The sequence below is a fragment of the Macrobrachium nipponense genome, chromosome 32 (assembly GCF_015104395.2).
Source record: "Macrobrachium nipponense isolate FS-2020 chromosome 32, ASM1510439v2, whole genome shotgun sequence".
Classification (NCBI taxonomy): domain Eukaryota; kingdom Metazoa; phylum Arthropoda; class Malacostraca; order Decapoda; family Palaemonidae; genus Macrobrachium; species Macrobrachium nipponense.
The window spans coordinates 28,659,043-28,679,539 of record NC_061094.1 but is presented as its reverse complement, the minus strand read 5'-3'; the positions used below and the strand labels follow the sequence as shown (position 1 = coordinate 28,679,539).

The following is a 20,497-nucleotide window of genomic DNA, read 5'->3' as shown; positions in this document are numbered from 1 at the left end:
AGCCTATGTTAGCGGTTGCTACTGTAGCCTAGTCTATGATTCTGACATCTAAACCTAAGAGCTAAAGGCTTAGAATATGCCAATAAAATGTATAAATAATCAGTATGTACTCATTTCAAATAATTATTAATTAATCATAAACTATAATACACAAACAAACAAAAAAAACCTTCCAATCGATTATTTACATTCAACTCTTACCCGTCTTACGAGTACCGAATGAACGCAGAGCAATCATTTTTCCTAGCACACAGTAAGCCACAAATTTTCATTAGTATCTCTCTTCAACTAATGAAACTACCAAACAGTATAATAACCATTCATTTCTATTCTTTATTCTATCTTTACCTAATGGAGATACCGAATTACTGACAGCTATAATGAAACATATATGTAATATTAAAACAGAAGAAGAATTCTAAAAAAATATGTATTTGTTGGCAGTCTGATTCATTTTATATTTTATGATATCTAATTCAAAATTTTTTTTATTAAATTTATTGCATGTACTCATTTCAAATAATTATTAAGTAACCATTAACTATAATAAACAAACAAAAAAAAAGCTTCCAAACTTCTGTTTATATCCAGCACTTACAAGTATCGAACGATTGCCAAGCAATCACTTTACACAGTAAGCCATAAATTTTCATTATCTCTTTAACTACTGAAACTACCAAACGTGATTAAACCATTATTTTCGATTCTTTATTCTATCTTTACCTAATGTTTTTTTTTTTTTTTTTATTAAATGTACTATTGCATGAATAAGTTTTTCAATTTACAGCATCCTTTTACCAATAGAATACTTAAAGCACAAGGGGTAAATGCTGACCAATAGGAGAGCAGGACCTTATGGGGTGACTAGCATCAGGAACCAATGGGAGAGCGGGAGGATGGTGGCGAGTTTACTCAGTTGGCGGCGCGGGAGTTTTAAAATTGTTCTCGGTGGTCCGGGTGAATCTCGGGACTTTACAGCAACAACCTTTCATATCTTGAAAACTTTTCGTATGTAGAGCTGTAAAATTTTTCGTATTTGCTTTCGTATCTCGAGTTTTTCGTAAGTTGAGCCTTTTGTACGTCGAGGTACCACTGTATACGTGTAGTTAGTGAAGAGAGAGGGGAGGGTTGGTAGTAAGGGTTGCGTAGTAACGCCCCATCTTGCCTGAAAGCACACGTCACACTGTGCCCAAGGCTACGATCTTTGAGCAAAGAGATCTTCATTTATGATAAATAACAAAGTTTTGGTTTTTTAATACCCAAAATGGAATATGAAATTCACATTAATCATGATTTACTAAATTGTCTTTGTAAAAAGAGAGTACACCTTCCAGTTTCACCTCTGACATTCTCTTGCATTTACGTTTGTTTATCTTTGTTTCGGCAAGAATTTCATCATGCCAAAGAGGAAAATACAAGGAAAACATCTCGCTAACATACAGAAGAAGAAAATTCACTGTAATAAGCCGAGTTAGTGAAGGAAAGAGAGAGAGTTGCGTAGGGAGGAGTGCCCCAGGCTACGATATATGAGCAAAGGGATCACCATTTATGATTAAATTATGATAAATAAAATAGTTTTGGTTTATTAACTAAGCAAAAAAGAAAAAGAAAATACATTCATAATAATCATTATTTATTAACATGTCTTTATAGAAATACGAAGGAAAACTTTGAACACCCGTATCTCAAAACTATACTTATTGACCTTCAAAATATATCTTCTCACTTAGTTTTAAAGCTATAACATTGGAATTTGGTATATAACTCAGAAAGACATTATAGAACAATCAAATAGAGCCCATTTTTCCAATTTTTGTTTCGTCTTTTTTTTATAATTTTTTTTCTCCTGATTTATAGGGTTTATTTTTTTACCATATTGAAAAATTCATATCTATCAAAAAAATGACTTTTCGAAAAAAAACTCCTCATTCGATTGGAGGTCAACATCAGGTCTATATATGATAGTAATCCCAGGTCTTAATATTAAATATCAAGGGAGGAGATAGAATTTGAAAAATGGCTATTTTCGGGATAAATCGCCCTGGCATCACAAAACCGAAGGTCAGAGGCAAAAATCATATGCGGTTTGGAGATGTCCCAAGTCACCTTATTACGTGGTATGAATATCAAAGTCCTGTCCTTAAAAAATGGCCAGCCGGCCCCCTTAAGAACCGCCCGACATAAAGCCTCAGATAGATCAGCAAGAGAGGGCAGAGATGACATGGAAGGGAGATGGAGCATACTGGATGGCAGCAATGACATCACGGGAGCAAACGATGACGACACAGTAGAGCAAGGCAGCACAGCAGAGGGAACTGGGAATGACCTCATCGATGGAAGTGACATGACCAGGGGTGGCGACGTCACAGCTTCCCCTTGATCTGAGGAAGCGGCAGACGCCACTGGCGGAGAGATACAAAATGGCTGACCCCGTGACGTCATCAGCAGCACTGACACGAGGAAGTGGCAAGCATCACTGGTGGAGCAATACAATATGGCTGACCCCAACGAAGACGAGGCCAGAAGGAGGGGGGAGTGCTTGGGTAGCTTGATGGGGGAGGCAAGCATCCATGATATGCGTCAGCAAACCCTCCAAGGAGGGTGAACTCTGTAGTCCAAGTAACCCCCAGAGCTCTGCCATTTTGGACGCCTCCGAATCTGAAAAAAAAGAAACTGATGAAAAAGCCTCCTCCCTCGCAGGAAGTAAATTAAGTTCCGAGGAAGAGGGGGTGAAATTACAAAATAAATCAGCCTGAGGGCCTCCCGATACTTCCAACGACGAATTGATGGAAGAAAAGGAAGGAGATAAAGGCACAACAACCCTAGATTGGGGTGTGAATGCGGCAGAAGACGAAGCATCAGGCCGAGGAGATGAAAACCCCTCCCATGAAGGAAGGGTAGAAACTCTACAATGCTCCCTCTTACTATAAAATAACTTCCACTGCTCTCTGGGCCACACACGACATTCCAGGCAGGGATTCGTTATAGTACAAACATTAGCACGACACCTACTGCATGTGGAGTGTGGGTCTGTCGCTGAAGAAGCCAGGACATGAAAACACTGGAAACCTTGAGTTCCCAGGCACATACATTGGCGAGGCCGAGAAGGAGCAGAAGCAGCCATAATACAAGCACACACACAGAATCACAAGCGAAAATGGACAACGAACCAGATAAAAGCCCGAGAGGGCAACCTCGACTCTCACCCAGGCGGTCAAGAAAAAGACTGAATGCGGTGGCGTGGGTGCGTGGTCCTTGACCAATTTTCACCCAATATATGCACGTGTTGCCAGATCTCACAAGATTCCTTGCTTTTCATCTGCGATTTAACCGGATCCAGCTAGGTGCTAGAAAATTATCCTATCCTATTGTTAAGACTGAAGGTTTGTTTGTGTATGAACAAATTAAAAACTTACCTCTAGACAATGGAGAATTTTTACTTTCAGGCATTTTCTGCTGTCGACTGCCCAGTCCTGCAAGCAAAGCACCTATGCTTCCTGTCACTTTTGATTCTGGAAAAAAAAAAATTTATTTTCATTATAAGTAATAAGAAATGACCTACAAAAAGCTTATGAATTTTGTCAATTAGTAATTGCTTCATAAATTATGCACTGCATGAATGTGGCCTTGAAATTGATAGTTACACCTCATCAAGGTTAAGATAATTCTGTCATATTTGATTTGAATCCAGTGCAAAATGTGTAAATAGTTATTAAAATTACTATAAAAATCCTGTGTTCTTGAACTAATCCAGAGGCAGGAAATATCTTGCTTGACACTAAAAACACTAAACAAATTGATGAATACTATAAATGTATATTACATAAAAGAACAAGACACATCTAACAACACATACCGCAACCTTATGATGTTGGGTTGAGGTCAGAAACTGTATTATCATCACTAACATTGTATAAATAAAGGTTTTTGCCACGAAGGAAAAAATGAAAAAGCAAGATAGCCAAGTACTTTCGGTCTTGTTCCAACCCTTTACTAAGGCAAACTTAGTAAAGGGTCAGAACAAGACCGAAAGTACTCGGTTATCTCGCTTTTTCATTTTTTCCTTCGTGGCAAAAACCTTTATTTATACATAGCATCACGTTTTATATACTTCGTGATCAAGTTATTCACTGACATAGTATATATGAAATTCAAACAAAAAGCTGTAAATATAAACAAAAATATCTGAAAAATTACATAATTTATGGATGGGAAGACAATTAGATAGAACAGATACAAGAGCAACTGTTAAACAGCACAGCCCTAATATGTTTCTTACCGATGTTATCTTGATGATCATCTTCACTTTTCATAGCAGATACCCGGGGAGTCTTTCCTTTTCTTGATGCAGCAGCTCTTTTAACATTAGCTTTTTCTGAGGGTAATTCTTTTTCTTCTGGTGACTTACAGTTATTTTTTTCAACATCACCTGACTTTACTAATGATGTCTTTCTTGGTGACATACCCTTATTTCCTGAAGAAAAAATAAAAAATAAAAATAATTTTTAAATAAGAAAAATGTTAAATATTTTGTATTTTTCATAAAATAACAAACCAGTAGTCTTAACATAAGGATAAATTTTCTAGGGCCAGCTTGAACCAGTGAAAAATTCAAAAGATCTGTATTACAAGGAACTGCTGGCATCTGTCCTCTGTTATGAGTTAGGTGGAACAGCCACCGACCTACGTTGGGCTTTGTGACAAGTTAGTCTTCCAACCCAGAATAAACTGTCAAGAAGGGTGGTTAGAGGTGGGCCACAACATCCACATTATATTAACCTTATTCAAGGCAAATATCTGAGCTTTGTTCTCTTGGGATAGCAATCTATTTTTGCCCATAGCAAAAAAAAGCACACAAAATGGGGCCAAATACACAAAAAATGTATGTGCACAATCAGATAAGACAATATTTTGATGTTTACTCTCCACCTGCGTGGAAGAATACTAGATAGGTTGCCATGTTGCTTAAAATTGCAGAAGAATTGCCAGATGTCCCAAGGAACAAATAATAGATTTTCCTCTAATAATAAATGCTCCTGGGAGAATTTCAAATATACAGCAAATTCAGCATTTAGCGAATACTCAATCCACCGAGATTGTATATTTCACAATACTTAGGTAAGATAACATGCTTTAAACTGATCAAGAGAACATTATCTCTTACCAAACTCCTGGGCTTCCTTCCTATCCTTTAAAGATGAATCAGGCAGATTCTTTTCAGAAGCCTCGGATTCTGATTTTCCTTCTTCTGATGACAATATTTTTTCCTTTGACAAATCATCACACGCTACAACTGGACCCCCTTTTCCTAATAAAGGAAGATATTTGATCAAGGTAATAATTTTTTGAAAATAACAAGAAAAACACGATACATAAAATACAGTATTTTGACAAAATACCAAACTAATTTTAATAGATTGATAAAGTGATAATTAATAATAATTTACATAAGGTAACATCAGAGATTGTTTCTGGAGTAGATTACACAATGGGTAGTCCTCAATAATTGTCAAAATCAATTTCAACATGTAATTTTACAATAAAACTACATACTAGTAGGGAAAAGAAATGCTGTATATCAATATTAGTCAGATACACAAATTCTTTAGAGTTAAATCTTACATAATTACACATCAGGAGAATGCAATTTTGGTCAGTCAAATGAGAATGAGAATCTACAGTTAACAATACACAAGCTAAGGAAGAGTCACTACTATACTTGTAATACCTATCATTTTCCTATTCTATCTTGCTTTATTATCTTCATTAAATTATTATAAAATTTTTTAATGAAAACACATTTTCCTAAAATAAGCTAAAAGGCTATAAACTTGCACTAATAGATTTCACAGAATATATTGTAATGCTGGAAAAAGCTTTAGTACCCTCATATCAAATTCATATAAAATAATTCTACATATTAGACCCTAAAGATAAAAAAATATATGGTGCAGATGGATACGGAAATGTAGAATGGAATGGTACATAAGTAACACCAAAGTTAAAGCAATGGAATAAGTAGTCAGGATATGACTACATGGATGCTGTAAAATAAGTGTAAACATGAAGTCAATACGGTATTAAATTTAACAAGTATAAGCATGAAATCAATACAGTGCATCCTCAACTTCAGGTGGGGATCTGTTCCAGAGACGCGCTGCAATTTAATTTCCACCAAAAGTCGGTTTTTCTCTGCTACCAGCACTTTAACAGCACTCACGGCGCCATAACTTGATGTTACAGAGCCGTAAGCGCCGTTAACTTAATGCTCAACAGCACTTAAAGCGCCATAACTTGATGCAACATTAAGAACCATGGTGAAAAAGCACCTTAAGATCGAATCGCTGTAAGTCAAAGACACACTGTACTACAGTATTAAATTTAACAAAATGTCATGAAAGCTGCTCAGGACTATCAAATATAAATGGAAACAAAAAGTATAATTAGAACTGCTCAGGACTATTAACCCTCTGGTGATCCAATGATGCAAAACCACGTCACTAAATTTTTTGCTATAATTGCTCCGATGACACGGTTTCCGCATCATCCGAAAGTCATTGTGGGGGGGGGGGGGGGGGGTAATCCAAAGAACACAAGGACTGCCCCATTGCGTGGGCAGATACTGGACCTACAAGAAAATGTAAACAGGAAACTGATGAGCACCAAGAGGAGCTTACGACGGATGACCTGAAGGAGTTGGAGGCCATGCAACATAACGTCGTTCAAGAGGAGTTCTCTAGCAGCGGCGAGGAGGAGGACGACGACCCTATGACAACTGGGCAAATTAAGGAAATTAAGGTTCCCCTACTTGTTCTGGCTGCCTTTTTCCTAAAGTGCCATCATTTGTAGAAAAAAAGACACCATGAAAAGGCTTACACAGGTCATATGCTTGCGCAATGCGATGAGGCTTGCCTGAGTCGTTTCAAGAACATTGTGAAAAGTAGGCAGAAGCAATCTTCCTTGGATAGTTATTTTTTAAAGAGGCCTTTAGTAGGAGTAAGCAAAAAGGAAGATCCAATTGATACAAAAAAAAAACAGAAAGTTGAAAGTGGTGATGAAGTTGAAATTTTGTATATAAAAAAAATAAAATAAAAATATGTAATGTATAAAAAAAGTAAAAAATAAGTAAAAATAAAAAAAAAGAAATTTCTTTTTTTTAATTTTAATTTTTAGTAAAGTTAAGTGTTACAGTTTTGTTAATGTGTTTCATAAAGTTTAGTTTATGTATGTTTTCCTTACATTTTTTTATGTGTTTCGTAAAGTTAAGTGTACGTACATATTTGCCGTTTGTCCTCCTCTGTCGCCACTTTTGGAGATAGCCTCACTCGAACGGTAAGCTTCCACATTTTACTACATACGTACAGTATTTCTTGTATACCATGTACACTAATACACTTTATTTACAGGTAATTAGCAGTATGTATTAGGTTAGGTATTGAATGGTCCAAATTGTTGTAGTATTTCATTGTTTATAGGTCAATTTAGCTTTATTATGAAATTTACTGGGGTGTTTTTGGAGGGCTTGGAACAGATTAGCCCTTTTACATGTAAAATGCGGTCCAAGATACGAAAAACTCATGATACGAAGGCCGCCTCAGAACATTAATTTCGTATCTAGAGGTACCACTGTGTGTATATGTATATGTATATGTATATGTATATGTATATTGTGACGTTTATAGATCGTTCGTCTACCCGCAATTAACTAATTAATTAGATTTGGAAAACGGCAGCCATTTCTTTAGAATATCAGCTGATTTTTAGTAACCGCGGGAAACCCAAAACCCGCCAGCTAGAGATAGGAAGTTCCCCAGTTGGGGGAAAAGAGTTCTATCAGCTGTAGGGACGTATCTCAAAAGGGAAGGGTGTAGGCAGATTGGTACTTCTTAGACCTATACCTTAAGCTCTCTTTCCTGTGACCCCTCTGCTGGCTGTATGCTTGTTTTCCAGGATTTGCCTTTGATCGTGGGGGTTAAGCTGACCTCCAACCCCCAAGCAACCCAACTGAATTCTGTCTCAGTCGGCTGCGAGACGTGATCTCGGACAGAGGTCAAATTACCTGCCTTCCTTTAGGCCTACCCAGGGCGTGAGTGTCGCGCCGATGACCCAGACCTCAGACAAAGGGGCCCCCATACTTTCCTACAAAGAGCCACATTTTCTTCAAAGGTCCACACTGAACACGACATCCAGGTACGTCTTGTGGAACAGCATATTGCCAGTCTCTCCCAACCTATTATCATTGTGATCCTCATTCTCCCAATCAATTTCCAGCAACAAAAGGAATTCATCCCTTTGTTCCCGCTCACTGCCTCATGGCCGCATGTTTCCCCTGGTGTGATCGTCCCAGACCAATGGAGTCATTGCATACTTCAGTGAAACCTTAAAAGTTTCCTTCTCCCCAGTATTAGAGAATTAATTAATCAAAGCAAGAAGTCATTCTTCCTTTTATCTCGTTTAATCTGGGATTCTTTTCCAGATTCCATGAGTCACGTGCCGTCTCTCTGCCGCAAGTGTGCATTAACCCAAGTGAATGAAAATCAGCTTGAATTGAATGAGACTATAAGCCTCAACGTGGGGGCCAATATCATTTAAATTTTCTCCAGGCCAGCACGGGCCTTTTTTGTAAATAAATAGTTTTAAAGTAAACGAGCTGAGTTTTCTGGCGACCTTCCCTCTAAAGAAAGAAAAATCATAAACTATCAGTTTACGGTAAGTTCAAGCAATTCCCTCTTGAAATCCCTCAATCATTTCTGTTTACGTATCTAGCTTCTCTCAAGGCCCTATATACGTAACATTGGCGAATCTTGCCTGGATTGAAACTGAGCTTGCTTAAAAAAAGTCTTGTTAAATCGCGTTATCCGTTGTTAAAACGTAAACTGTAAATTATTTTACAAAGCGTAAATCAAGCACACTTGCAGGGAAAGAAGACACACTGACTCACGGTAAGGTATTCCATTCATTAATATGATTATTTATAACCAAATATGTTAGCTTAAGGTACGTTAAGGATTTTTATTTAGAAGTGTTTTAAACAAATGTGAAGGTAGAAATATTATTATATTGTAACGGCCAGAGCGCCGAGCGAATTCTGTTATTTTATAAATCGCATTGTGCTCGTCGGACGAGACAGCACGTGTGCAGATAGATGCCAGAAAGGACCAGATCAAACTAGGAAGTGCTTTGCCAGTGTTTATTGCTGTATTAGAAAGCCTAGCTAGTTAGGAGTGTTTACTAATAGTTACGGCAAAAGAAGTGTACAATTCTTTTGTCTGTGATATGTTAGGGTATCCATTTTTAACTTAGTTTTCATTCCAAGTGTTGGTAACCGCTACCTCTCAGCTTAAATTCAGCTTAGAGCATTCTCGCGCCTGCGCGGTCTCAACCAACCTTCGTCTCATTCACAGCGGCAGCCATGTTTTTATCCCTTTCAGAATTATCTAAACCATTTAAGCAAAGTAACGTAAGTCTCAAAGTTTTAACGTAAATAATATCGATCTTGGTACTAGTATCTATCGTCCTGCCAGAAAAATTAACGTAATTCGCCTTGAATAAGAAAGTAGTATTTTGTGTTGTAAATTGCCTTCGCATTTACAGAGAATCAGCTGATTCGCCATCAATGCTAGCACACCGTGGTGCTAACCTACTCTTCTCGCCTCACGTGTTTCACCTCGCATCGCTCACTCGCGCGCTGAGCGAAAATTTCATTTCACTTAACGTAACCTCATTTACAATTGTTTGCTAACATCGTTTTCAAATCCTTACCGTAATTTTTCACTTGTCCTTACGTAAAGTTAACGTAAATCTTAAAAGTAGAGTCACTTGCAAGAATTGTTAACGTAAAACGCGTCTTTGTGAAATTCATATTGAACCGCAAATCATTTCATAAGCGCAAGCCGCTAACATTAACGTAAAAATCGTTCAACGCGCCTTTGAGCGCGTTATCATTTTTCATAAAACGTTATCAAAAGCAATTCTTTCACAAAAAACGTTAACGTAAGTAGATAATTTAACGCAAGTTGCGTCATATTAAACGAACATTAGTTCAATTCAAATATAAGGGAGTTCATTCATATATCATTTTCACCCTCTCCGAGAGAGAGAGAACCAGAACCCAGTATTCACGAAGCCAAGAGTGCTACATCTTACCATTAATTATAGCATGCAGAATAACATTATTTTAGTCTCTGTGTCTTTCATTTACACAGCGTGATACGTACGCGCATGTGTCCATTGCAGTTTTGCAAGCATTTATTTATTTCATTTATCGAGTACTTCAGCGAGTGACTGAGCATTTCTAAAATTTCCATTACCTGTCGTTGCCCGAGTGGTCTTTTCATTTTTTCTTTTATCCCAAAAGACTTGCGTATACCGCAAGCACAATTCGCACAGTGTGCCACGCCAATTCATTACTTCCAGACAGGGAAGTCGTTACAGTTTAGGACTGGCCACCACCAGTGCACGTCAGGTCTTACCATTTTACAGTGCCACTAATTCTTGACACTGTCCATCGACTGGCTGCTGAAGTACTCCCACCTTTTACTTTCTCTCTCCACTATTACCCTCTGCCATGAGCAGTGCCATTTCACTTCAGTAATTCAAATTTAAGTATACTGCATGTAGTGTTCGGAACACTCAACAAGGGAACGCCTCCCAGAAGTGCCGCAATACCAGCCCTAAGTGCTGACAAACCTGCGTGTCCGTCCTTACGGAACGCCCAAATAATTAGTGTGTCCGTGTACAAGGGTCAGTGATCCTTCGGAACACTCAACAAAGGGAACGCCTCCCGAAGCGCCGCAATACCAGCCCTAAGTGCTGACAAACCTGCGTGTCCGTCCTTACGGAACGCCCAATTCATTAATGTCCGTGTACAAGGGTCAGTGATCCTTCGGACCAATCAAGGGAACGCCTCCCGAAGTGCCATCGCACCTGTACAGACGTACAGGTAGCCCATTCCAACGTCTCCCAAGTTGGGAACGCCCGTAAGTGTGACGTACACAGCACACTTCATTCGATTTTTTCACCTCAGCAGAAGGTGCCATTCACAAAGTGCCACCGAGCACCCAGTCTTTTCACTTTTCATTACCACATTGCAGAACCCATTTCCAAGTGAGTGCCACTTTCCACAGTAGGCACTCCTATTCCATTCAGTACCCTTTCCTGGCCATTATTTTCATTTTCTTCCGAGCCTCTACTGTAGCCTAACGGGAAATGTCTTCCCCTTGCTTCCCGCGACTTCTTTGCCAGAGAGCTAGAGAAGCTCGGAGCCCTCATAACTCTGGGCAAGGAGGCCGGTTACACTGGACCAGCACTTGACCAGTGGATAAAGGCGCAGCAGGCTGCTGCGCGCCTGCAAGAAAGGGAAGAAAGAGAAGCAGAGGAGAAAGCCGGAGAAGCAGAGAGAAAAGAAAGAGAAGCAGAGAGGAAGGAAAGAGAAGAAGAGAGAAAGCATGAGCTAGCTCTCCTAGATGACGCAATCTCTCTGCTAGTTTCCAAGCCCCAGACCATGAGCTGGACTCCCGGTGGGTTTTTTTTTTAAGAGGTGGTTGCGGAGGTTCTGCACCACTTGTTGTGTGCGTGGGCATGCTGTGGATTCCGACCAGTGCCCAAGTCGGTCTCTACCTTGGGAGGAGAGCTTCCAGGGTGAACTTCTCCAAGGCTACCATGTAGCCCTGCCTGATGAACAGTCTCCTACGGCCTATCAGTGGGTACAAGTCATGGCCGACACCGAAGCCCAGGTCTCCCTTATTTCCAGAAAGGCATTGCCTAGGGGTGCCAAAATCCAGACGAACGAAGAAATTCAGTTTGAATGGATTGACGGTAACCTCTATTCTGTTCCTCGGGTCCTTCTGAATGTAAAAATGCCCTTTCTGGACCAGGTGACCAAGGAAACCACATTGTGCCGCCTGGCCGTAGTTGACCAATTCCATGATGTTTATCAGGTAATATTGGGCCGAGATCTACTTAAGCCGTATCTCCCCTGGACGCAGCTCCCACTACCAGGTGCACCGGATCCCTGCAGCATGCCTCATAATCAACCCTCAATTTTAGATTCAGAGGCTAGTGCCTCCGATGTCCCAGACATCCCTTTTATTTGTGAACCTGGCCCTGACCCAGTGTCAGAGCCAGACGCTTCTCCCGCATCATCTCAGCCTCTTACCATTTTACCGCCTACCTCCTCCACTTTGGAAGAGGTAAGCCCACCAGTTAACCCCGGACTTGCTTCCGAGGATGATTCAACGGAGGTTTCCTTAACCTCCCCACGTCACATCACTGCCAGAGAGGACTCTTCACCTGTGCCAGAGCACACTGCCAGCCTTGGTGACTCCGCAGATTCGCAACCTGTGGGGCCATCTCGGCCTTATCATCCAGTGCCACGGAAGAGGTTCTGGAACAAGTTCTGCCGAGACTGTGGCCGCAAGGGTCACATGTCTGCAAATTACGGAGGGTGCGCGAACCACAATATTCCGGCCATCGCAATGGCCGTCACCAATCCTTCTTCTCTAGGACCCCCAGCTAAGGGCCCTATAACCGTCGCACCCCTCCAAAGCCATTATCAGCCAAGCCACGTCAGAGCCTACGACGACTCTGGCGCTCAAATCTCCCTGATACGGGAAGACAGAATTCCCCGAGGGGCTAATGTTGATAGACGTCGATTGATCACCATTGAAGGTATCAATCACATTAAACTGATCCTTCCGACCGTCCAATTGAGGGTCACTAGACCTCACTTCTCCAAAGTTTGTACCCTTGCAGTTGCAAGCTACATTCCAGGAGGTTACGACCTCCTCCTAGGGCAAGACATGAAGTCTCCCTCGCATTCCAAAAAGCCTAGGGGTCCTAACCCCACAACAAATCACTCCAAAGCAAGGAGTCATCGAAATTCTACTTCCTCTAGGAAGTATGTCCACCAACAGTCTCCCCCGTTACCAAGGAGGGAGATTGACCATTCGCAGTTCCGTTGCAAAACCTGTAACGTAATAGGGCACTCTACTAATTGGCCTAGGTGCCCTAGCAAACTACCAGCAGCGGGCACTGTCCAAGTCCCACAAGGCTTAGCCTTCCAAAAGAGACAGGACCCTCTGTCTCCCATAACCAAGGGCACGCTGAGAGGTATTGCACCTCCGGTACCCGCCACAGGTCCAGTCGACCTCAACCCTCTGCCAGTGCCACTTGGCAGCACTGAGCAGTGCCAAGCTCCGTCCAGCCTGGACGTAGAGCAACCACGGAACTTGACTTCTGCGCCTGGCCCCGAGCTAGTGCCGGCGCCAAACCTAACCAAGGATCCTCCTACAGGAGATCCTCCAACAGGCATGGAGCTTACCGCAGCCCATGGCCAACCCAAAGTCCATGAGTCTTCTTCACCCTCATCACTGTCGCCCGAGGATGAACCTCCGGCAGACCTAACCTTCATACCTCCTCTGGAAAACCAGGAACTGCCCAACCAGGAGTCAGCCTGGAGTTTTCCCCTCACGACGGTTGCCGCAGCAGCCGGAGTGAGGGCCTCCCCTGCAGTAGGTTCCACCTCTACGACGGTTGCTGCAGAGACCGAAGTAGGGTGTTCTCCTGCAATCCCTCAGGCTACCACTGCCTCTGCTCCTGCCGGCGTTTCTGGCCTTTCCCCAGAGTCGGTGCCTCCGTCTACTCCAAGGACTGGTATAGCCAGGTCCTGGAGGAATAAGAAGAAGAAGAAGAAGGGACGTCATTAACAAACTAACACAAAAGAGCCACATGCTCTCCTTGACACCTGTGCCCGAGGTTTTTACAGTGTCGCATTCATTTGCAGAATGATCCTGGCACCTACCCAGAGAAGGTAGCCAGCCTGATCTCTGCCAGTAGCACTAACCCTCTAACCCCTAGCCATTGTAATACTAACCCTCACTTAATATAATTACCTCATTGCATTTCCCTCCTGGTAAAATTAAACCACTCATCATCCCCACGCATCATTACCTCTCATTATGTATGAACAGTTCCGTCGCTGAACTACTGCTGTGCGTACCACACTCTGGAATGATTGCGTCTTCATTTAACTGTATTGAGTAGGTTAGGCTAATGATTTAGTACCAGGGCATTAGGTTAGTAGCAAGTAGAATTTTCAAGTAACCTTATCTAGGGGAAGAGTAGACTGTCGTCACAAAGACAACCCGTAGTTATTAATTAGGTTCTAGACTATACTCACTAAATTAAGTTAGTACACTTAGCATCTTTGCCTATAAGTTAGGTAGGCCACTGTAGTTAGCTGTATCGCTGCTCAAAAAAACTTCAAGTTGGAGTAGGAGAACGGGGTAGTCGAGACGATCAATTTATTTAAGCCAAGACCTTCACACCCGAAAGGGAGTGAATGCCTTTCTTAACAGGGGGAGCTGACGTTTAAAGATCGTTCGTCTACCCCGCAATTAACTAATTAATTAGATTTGGAAAACGGCAGCCATTTCTTTAGAATATCAGCTGATTTTTAGTAACCGCGGGAAACCCAAAACCCGCCAGCTAGAGATAGGAAGTTCCCCAGTTGGGGGAAAAGAGTTCTATCAGCTGTAGGGACGTATCTCAAAAGGGAAGGGTGTAGGCAGATTGGTACTTCTTCAGACCTATACCTTAAGCTCTCTTTCCTGTGACCCCTCTGCTGGCTGTATGCTTGTTTTCCAGGATTTTGCCTTGATGTGGGGGTTAAGTGACCTCCAACCCCCAAGCAACCCAACTGAATTCTGTCCTCAGTCGGCTGCGAGACGTGATCTCGGACAGAGGTCAAATTACCTGCCTTCCTTTAGGCCTACCCAGGGCGTGAGTGGCGCGCCGATGACCCAGGCCTCAGACAAAGGGGCCCCCATACTTTCCTACAAAGAGCCACATTTTCTTCAAAGGTCCACACTGAACACGACATCCAGGTACGTCTTGTGGAACAGCATATTGCCAGTCTCTCCCAACCTATTATCATTGTGATCCTCATTCTCCCAATCAATTTCCAGCAACAAAAGGAATTCATCCCTTTGTTCCCTCTCACTGCCTCATGGCCGCATGCTTCCCCTTGTGTGATCGTCGCAGACCAATGGAGTCATTGCATACTTCAGTGAAACCTTAAAAGTTCCTTCTCCCAGTATTAGAGAATTAATTAATCAAAGCAAGAAGTCATTTTTCCTTTTATCTCGTTTAATCTGGGATTCTTTTCCAGATTCCATGAGTCACGTGCCGTCTCTCTGCCGCAAGTGTGCATTAACCCAAGTGAATGAAAATCAGCTTGAATTGAATGAGACTATAAGCCCCAACGTGGGGGCCAATATCATTTAACTTTTCTCCAGCCAGCACGGGCCTTTTTTGTAAATAAATAGTTTTAAAGTAACGAGCTGAGTTTTTCTGGCGACCTTCCCTCTAAAGAAAAGAAAAAATCATAACTATCAGTTTACGGTAAGTTCAAGCAATTCCCTCTTGAAATCCCTCAATCATTTCTGTTTACGTATCTAGCTTCTCTCAAGGCCCTATATACGTAACAATATATATATGTATATATATATATAATATATATATATATATATATATATATATATATATATATCTATATAATATATATATATATATATATATATATATATATATATATATATATATATATATATATATATATATATATATATATATTATATATATATATATATATATATAGACACACACATTGACCGCCATACTTCAGCCGGAATTTATGCATGCGCAGATAATTTTTTGTATGGCAGTTTGTGCATCTATAAATAATTTCAATGTGCATGTATTATATATCATCTGAACGACCATTCCTTGTACTTTATCATACTGAACAGCAAAATACAAAATTATAAACGTTTCTATATAACAATCGTTGCTGTATATTTTCTTACAGAAAATAAATGATTGTCAGTAATCTAACGACAATTGCTCAATTCTATTCTAACAATAAATATCTTTCTTTTGTGTGTTCTATGTGAAATTTATTCAGCTTTCTAATGCCACCTTTATTTTTTTTCTATCTTTATTTCTTACTTAGGTACGAAATGAAATGTCAACATAAGTAGGTTGGAAAATCAGAAAATTGCACTCCGTAAAAACTTAGCATTTTTTAATCGGTAACAGCTAATTAGCAAAATGATGGCTTCCACATGTAAGTTCAAACATTTCCACACTTTATGTATGAAATAAACTCCCCAAACCTAATTATTATATTTTTCATGATTATTTTAAATAATATCTACGATTTTCCTAAAAAATTTCACATTCACCACTTCTTTGGCAAAAAATTCAATCTTTTGCCAAAATCATAAAAACAAACAAGAATTACATATGTATATCAGTTATAGTTTGGATGTATCGATTTTTACAAAAAAACCTTTTCCGTGCGAGCCCCACTTTTCCATCCACAGCGCAAGTCACGTAATGGGTAACGCTATAGGAACCGCCGTAAGCACAAGAGGGTCGACAAAATATGGAATATGTGATTTTTGATGCTAGAAACTAGTTGGGATTAGTTTGTAATGATCCTTTTCCATGTGTTTCCATCTCGAGTCCTACCTCTGTATTATTTTTTAAAATTTACTCTCTCTATCACCTCTTGGGCTTTCCTCTCCATGTCCTTAGCACTTCCATTTCCATGATCTCTCCAGCAACTTGTCGCTCACCATCTTCCCTACTTAACCCTTAAACGCCGAGTGGACGTATTTTACGTCGACATTTTTTGTCTCTTGGGTGCCGACTGGACGTATTTTGCGTCGACATACAAAAGTTTTTTTAAAAATTCACGGAAAAATACTAATAGGCCTACCAGCCGAAAACTCTTGAATCATGCGCCTTGGGGGATGCTGGGAGTTCACGGATCAAGGTGTTGTTTTGTTTACAATCGTTACGCAGGCGCGCAAGCGCGAATTTCTTTCTTGCCGCACTAAAAAGTATCGTTGACACATCTCTGAAATTATTTCGTCACCGACATAATTTTTGTACCATTGTAAATTAGCCGTTACATGGAGTATATGGAGTATTATATATGAAAATGTGCGCATTTTTATGTAAAATACAACAAAAAAATACTCATAATTGTAGCTTTTAATAGTTTTGAGATATTTTCATATAAATAATAAGTGCCAAAATTTCAACCTTTGCTCATCTTTGACTCTACCGAAATGGTAAAAAAACGCAATTGTAAGCTAAAACTCTTAAATTTTAGTAATATTCAATTATTTACCTTCATTTTGCAACAAATTGGAAGTTTCTACCACAATATTTCGATTTATGGTGAATTTATGAAAAAAAATTTTTTCTTACGTCCGCGCAGTAACTCTTCTGAAAAAAATCATGTGTGCGATTGTGGTAATGTTTGCACCATTTTAAATTAGCTGTTGCATAAAGTTTTATATATGGAAATGTGCACAATTTCATGCACAAAACAACTAACAACAACCCATGGTTTTAGCATTTATCAGTTTTGAAATATTTTCATATAAAAAATGATAAGTGACACATTTTCAACCTTCGGTCAACTTTGACTCTACCGAAATGTTAAAAAATCGCAATTGTAAGCTAAAACACTTATATTCTAGTAATATCCAACCATTTACCTTCATTTTGCAACAAATTGGAAGTCTCTTAGCACAATATTTTGATTTATGGTGAATTTATGAAAAAATTAACATTTTCCTTACATCTGCGTGGTAACTCTTCCGAAAAAATCATACGTGCGATTGTGGTAATGTTTGCACCATTTTAAATTAACCGTTACATAAAGTTTTATATATGAAAATGTGCGCAATTTCATGTAGAATACAACAATAAATAATTGAAGGTTGTAGCTTTTCTCATTTTTGAAATATTTGCATATAAATCCCGATAAATAGAAAAAAAACCACGTGGTCAACTTTGACTCTACCGAAATGGTCGAAAAACGCAATTGTAAGCTAAAACTCTTACAGTCTAGTAGTATTCAGTCATTTATCTTCATCTTGAAACAAATGCGAAGTCTCTAGCACAATATTTAGATTTATGGTGAATCTAAAAAAAAAAATGCCTTCCCTCCACGCACGGATTCTCCGCCGCAAATCTCCGAAATATGTATGTCGCATTCTCGGAATATTTGCTCCGTTTCATATTAGGCGTTTCATATTAGGCATTTCATAGAGTTTTTAATATGAAAATGTACGTAATTTCATGTAGAATAAAACGAAAAATATTTGAAGGTTGTAGCTTTTCTAATTTCCGAAATAATTGCATATAAAAAATATATATATTTAAAAATTCGACATTCGGTCAACTTTAACTCATTAGATATGGTTGAAAACTGCAATTGTAAGCTAATACTCTTACAGTATAGTAATATTCAATCATTTGTCTTCAATTTGAAACAAATTCGAAGTCTCTAGGACAATATTTAGATTTATGGTGAATTTTTGAAAAAAATATTTGTTTACGTTCGCGCGTTACAAATTCATGCATCATTTTGTGATAATATTTTCTCTGTGTTGCTTTTATTATTTTACAATGTTATATACCAAAATGATTGCAATTTAATGTATATTACATTGAAAAAAAAATTAACTCGTTAGCTTTCACCATTTAGCGCATAGCGCGATTTGAATACAATTATATATGAAATTTTGTTTTCGCGCTATCATATATTGCATTATTTATATGCGATAAATATCTTTTTTTTCATTTCTGATGGTTGCATACTAAACTTCGGGCAATGACAAAAAAAGGAGCCAAAAATGAACTCTTAATCTTGAAAACTAAGCACGCTGTGATTTAAAAAAAAAAATATTTTTTCCGCTTCCGCGCTCACTCCGAGACCCCCCCGGCACACGGAAGACAATTTTTAATATACCCCTTCGGCGTTTAAGGGTTAATTGATGCTATACCATCTGAGCACCCTTTCTGCTAAATCTAATTAATTTTATTCTATTGTCTTTAGCCATGCCTTTCTACTTCATACAATGTAGCAGGTCTTATCAGCCTTATGGACTGTGCCCCTCAGCCAAACAGGGGGTCTCTTTGCTCAGTATGCCTGAAACCACCTCCAATTATTCCATCCACCCTGAATTCTACAGTTAACCTTTTTATCCATAACACCTAATGCATCCATTATCTTGATGTCCACTTCTCCCGGCTTTATTGTGGCTAACTGGTCATCATCCATCTTGCTTGTCATATATTAATTCTTTAGATATGCCCCAATACATACCCTTATAGTTGGCAAATGGCAGAATTTAAAATAAAACACTGGCTTGAGTAAGCCTCTCTCTCTCTCTCTCTCTCTCTCTCTCTCTCTCTCTCTCTCTCTCTCTCTCTCTCTCTCATTGTGTTGCATTTGATTGTTTTGATTGTTTTCATGCTTTATCACTATGTTAAATTCACTGAAAAACAACATTCTATTTTTTATTACGTGAATTGGTACTTTATGTACATATTATAGTAAAGATTTTATTGACTCTTCTCTCCTCAACAATATCACGATGCATGAAAACTTAAAATCATTCACTCATTATTCCTAAAAAATATGAATGCTCCCTCCCTCTATCTCACGTTAGCTGTGCATCACAACAATTTTGAATGATTTTGTTAATCTTTTATGCTAAATTTTATTGTGAAAAGCTTTGTTCTTTCATTTACTATTTTGACATGATTAAACTATACTTTCTCGCTTGGCACACTAAACACTAGCTCCGTTAAAACTGTTTTTACTGTTTTCACCGATGTATGATCCAACCTTTTCTGCACTGCATTTGATTGCTTTCATATTTTATCACTGTTAATTTTTTTTTAAATGTCCATTTTTATTTGAGTTGCTATTGCTTTATATTCATACACTAATATTTTAACTCTCTTCTTCTCTCCTCAACATATCCACGCTACCCTGTTCAATCTCAAGTCAGCTGCGCGTGATGTCACAGCGGTATTATATGATTTTGTAAATCTTTTATGTTGAATTTTACATTGAAATGCTTTATTCTTTTATTTCTCTTGTCAAATTTGGCTATCATTAAACTATATATTTTAAATGAAAAACACATGTTAATACAGTTTTTCTTGTAGGATGGAGTAAACTGTTGAATACAAGTATAATCAAGATAATCGGTCACTTTGAAGTACAAGCATTTGTTCGACAAACAATATAAAATTTTCACGAAAATTTCATTCGAAAATGGAATGTTCGATATCAGAAACATTGGACAAGTGAGGTACCACTGTATAGTAACAATAAGTAATGTTTCAAATTGGATGTTGGCTAGACCATGAAAAGTTTGCAGGGCTTGTGACAGTTATCACTATACTGTGCCTATGAAAGTTAAAATCCTAATGGATGCAAAAAAATATTCATAACTTACCAGGATATCTTATTATGGTATAGTATAAAAACCCTACTACATACACACCTGATGACAATGGTGGCACATCTTTGACGTACTGACTCTTCCGATTTCCAAGGCCAGCAAGAAGTGCTCCAACACCCCTGTGCACTTTCTCTTCTGTACCTTCATAAGGGATGAAA

At 39.1% G+C, this 20,497-nt stretch overlaps 1 protein-coding gene across 3 annotated transcripts in view; it reads right to left on the bottom strand.

Annotated features, from left to right (window-relative positions):
• LOC135207292 (uncharacterized) overlaps positions 1-20,497 on the bottom strand; it is a 404,100-nt gene that overhangs the window by 287,302 nt on the left and 96,301 nt on the right. For all 3 annotated transcript variants that reach the window (XM_064238964.1, XM_064238965.1, XM_064238966.1), the window contains 4 exons: positions 20,382-20,480; positions 5,165-5,308; positions 4,280-4,474; positions 3,417-3,512 (listed from right to left, as the gene is read on the bottom strand). In XM_064238964.1, the coding sequence (XP_064095034.1) occupies positions 3,417-3,512; positions 4,280-4,474; positions 5,165-5,308; positions 20,382-20,480 (534 nt within the window). The remainder of the gene's footprint in view (positions 1-3,416; positions 3,513-4,279; positions 4,475-5,164; positions 5,309-20,381; positions 20,481-20,497) is intronic.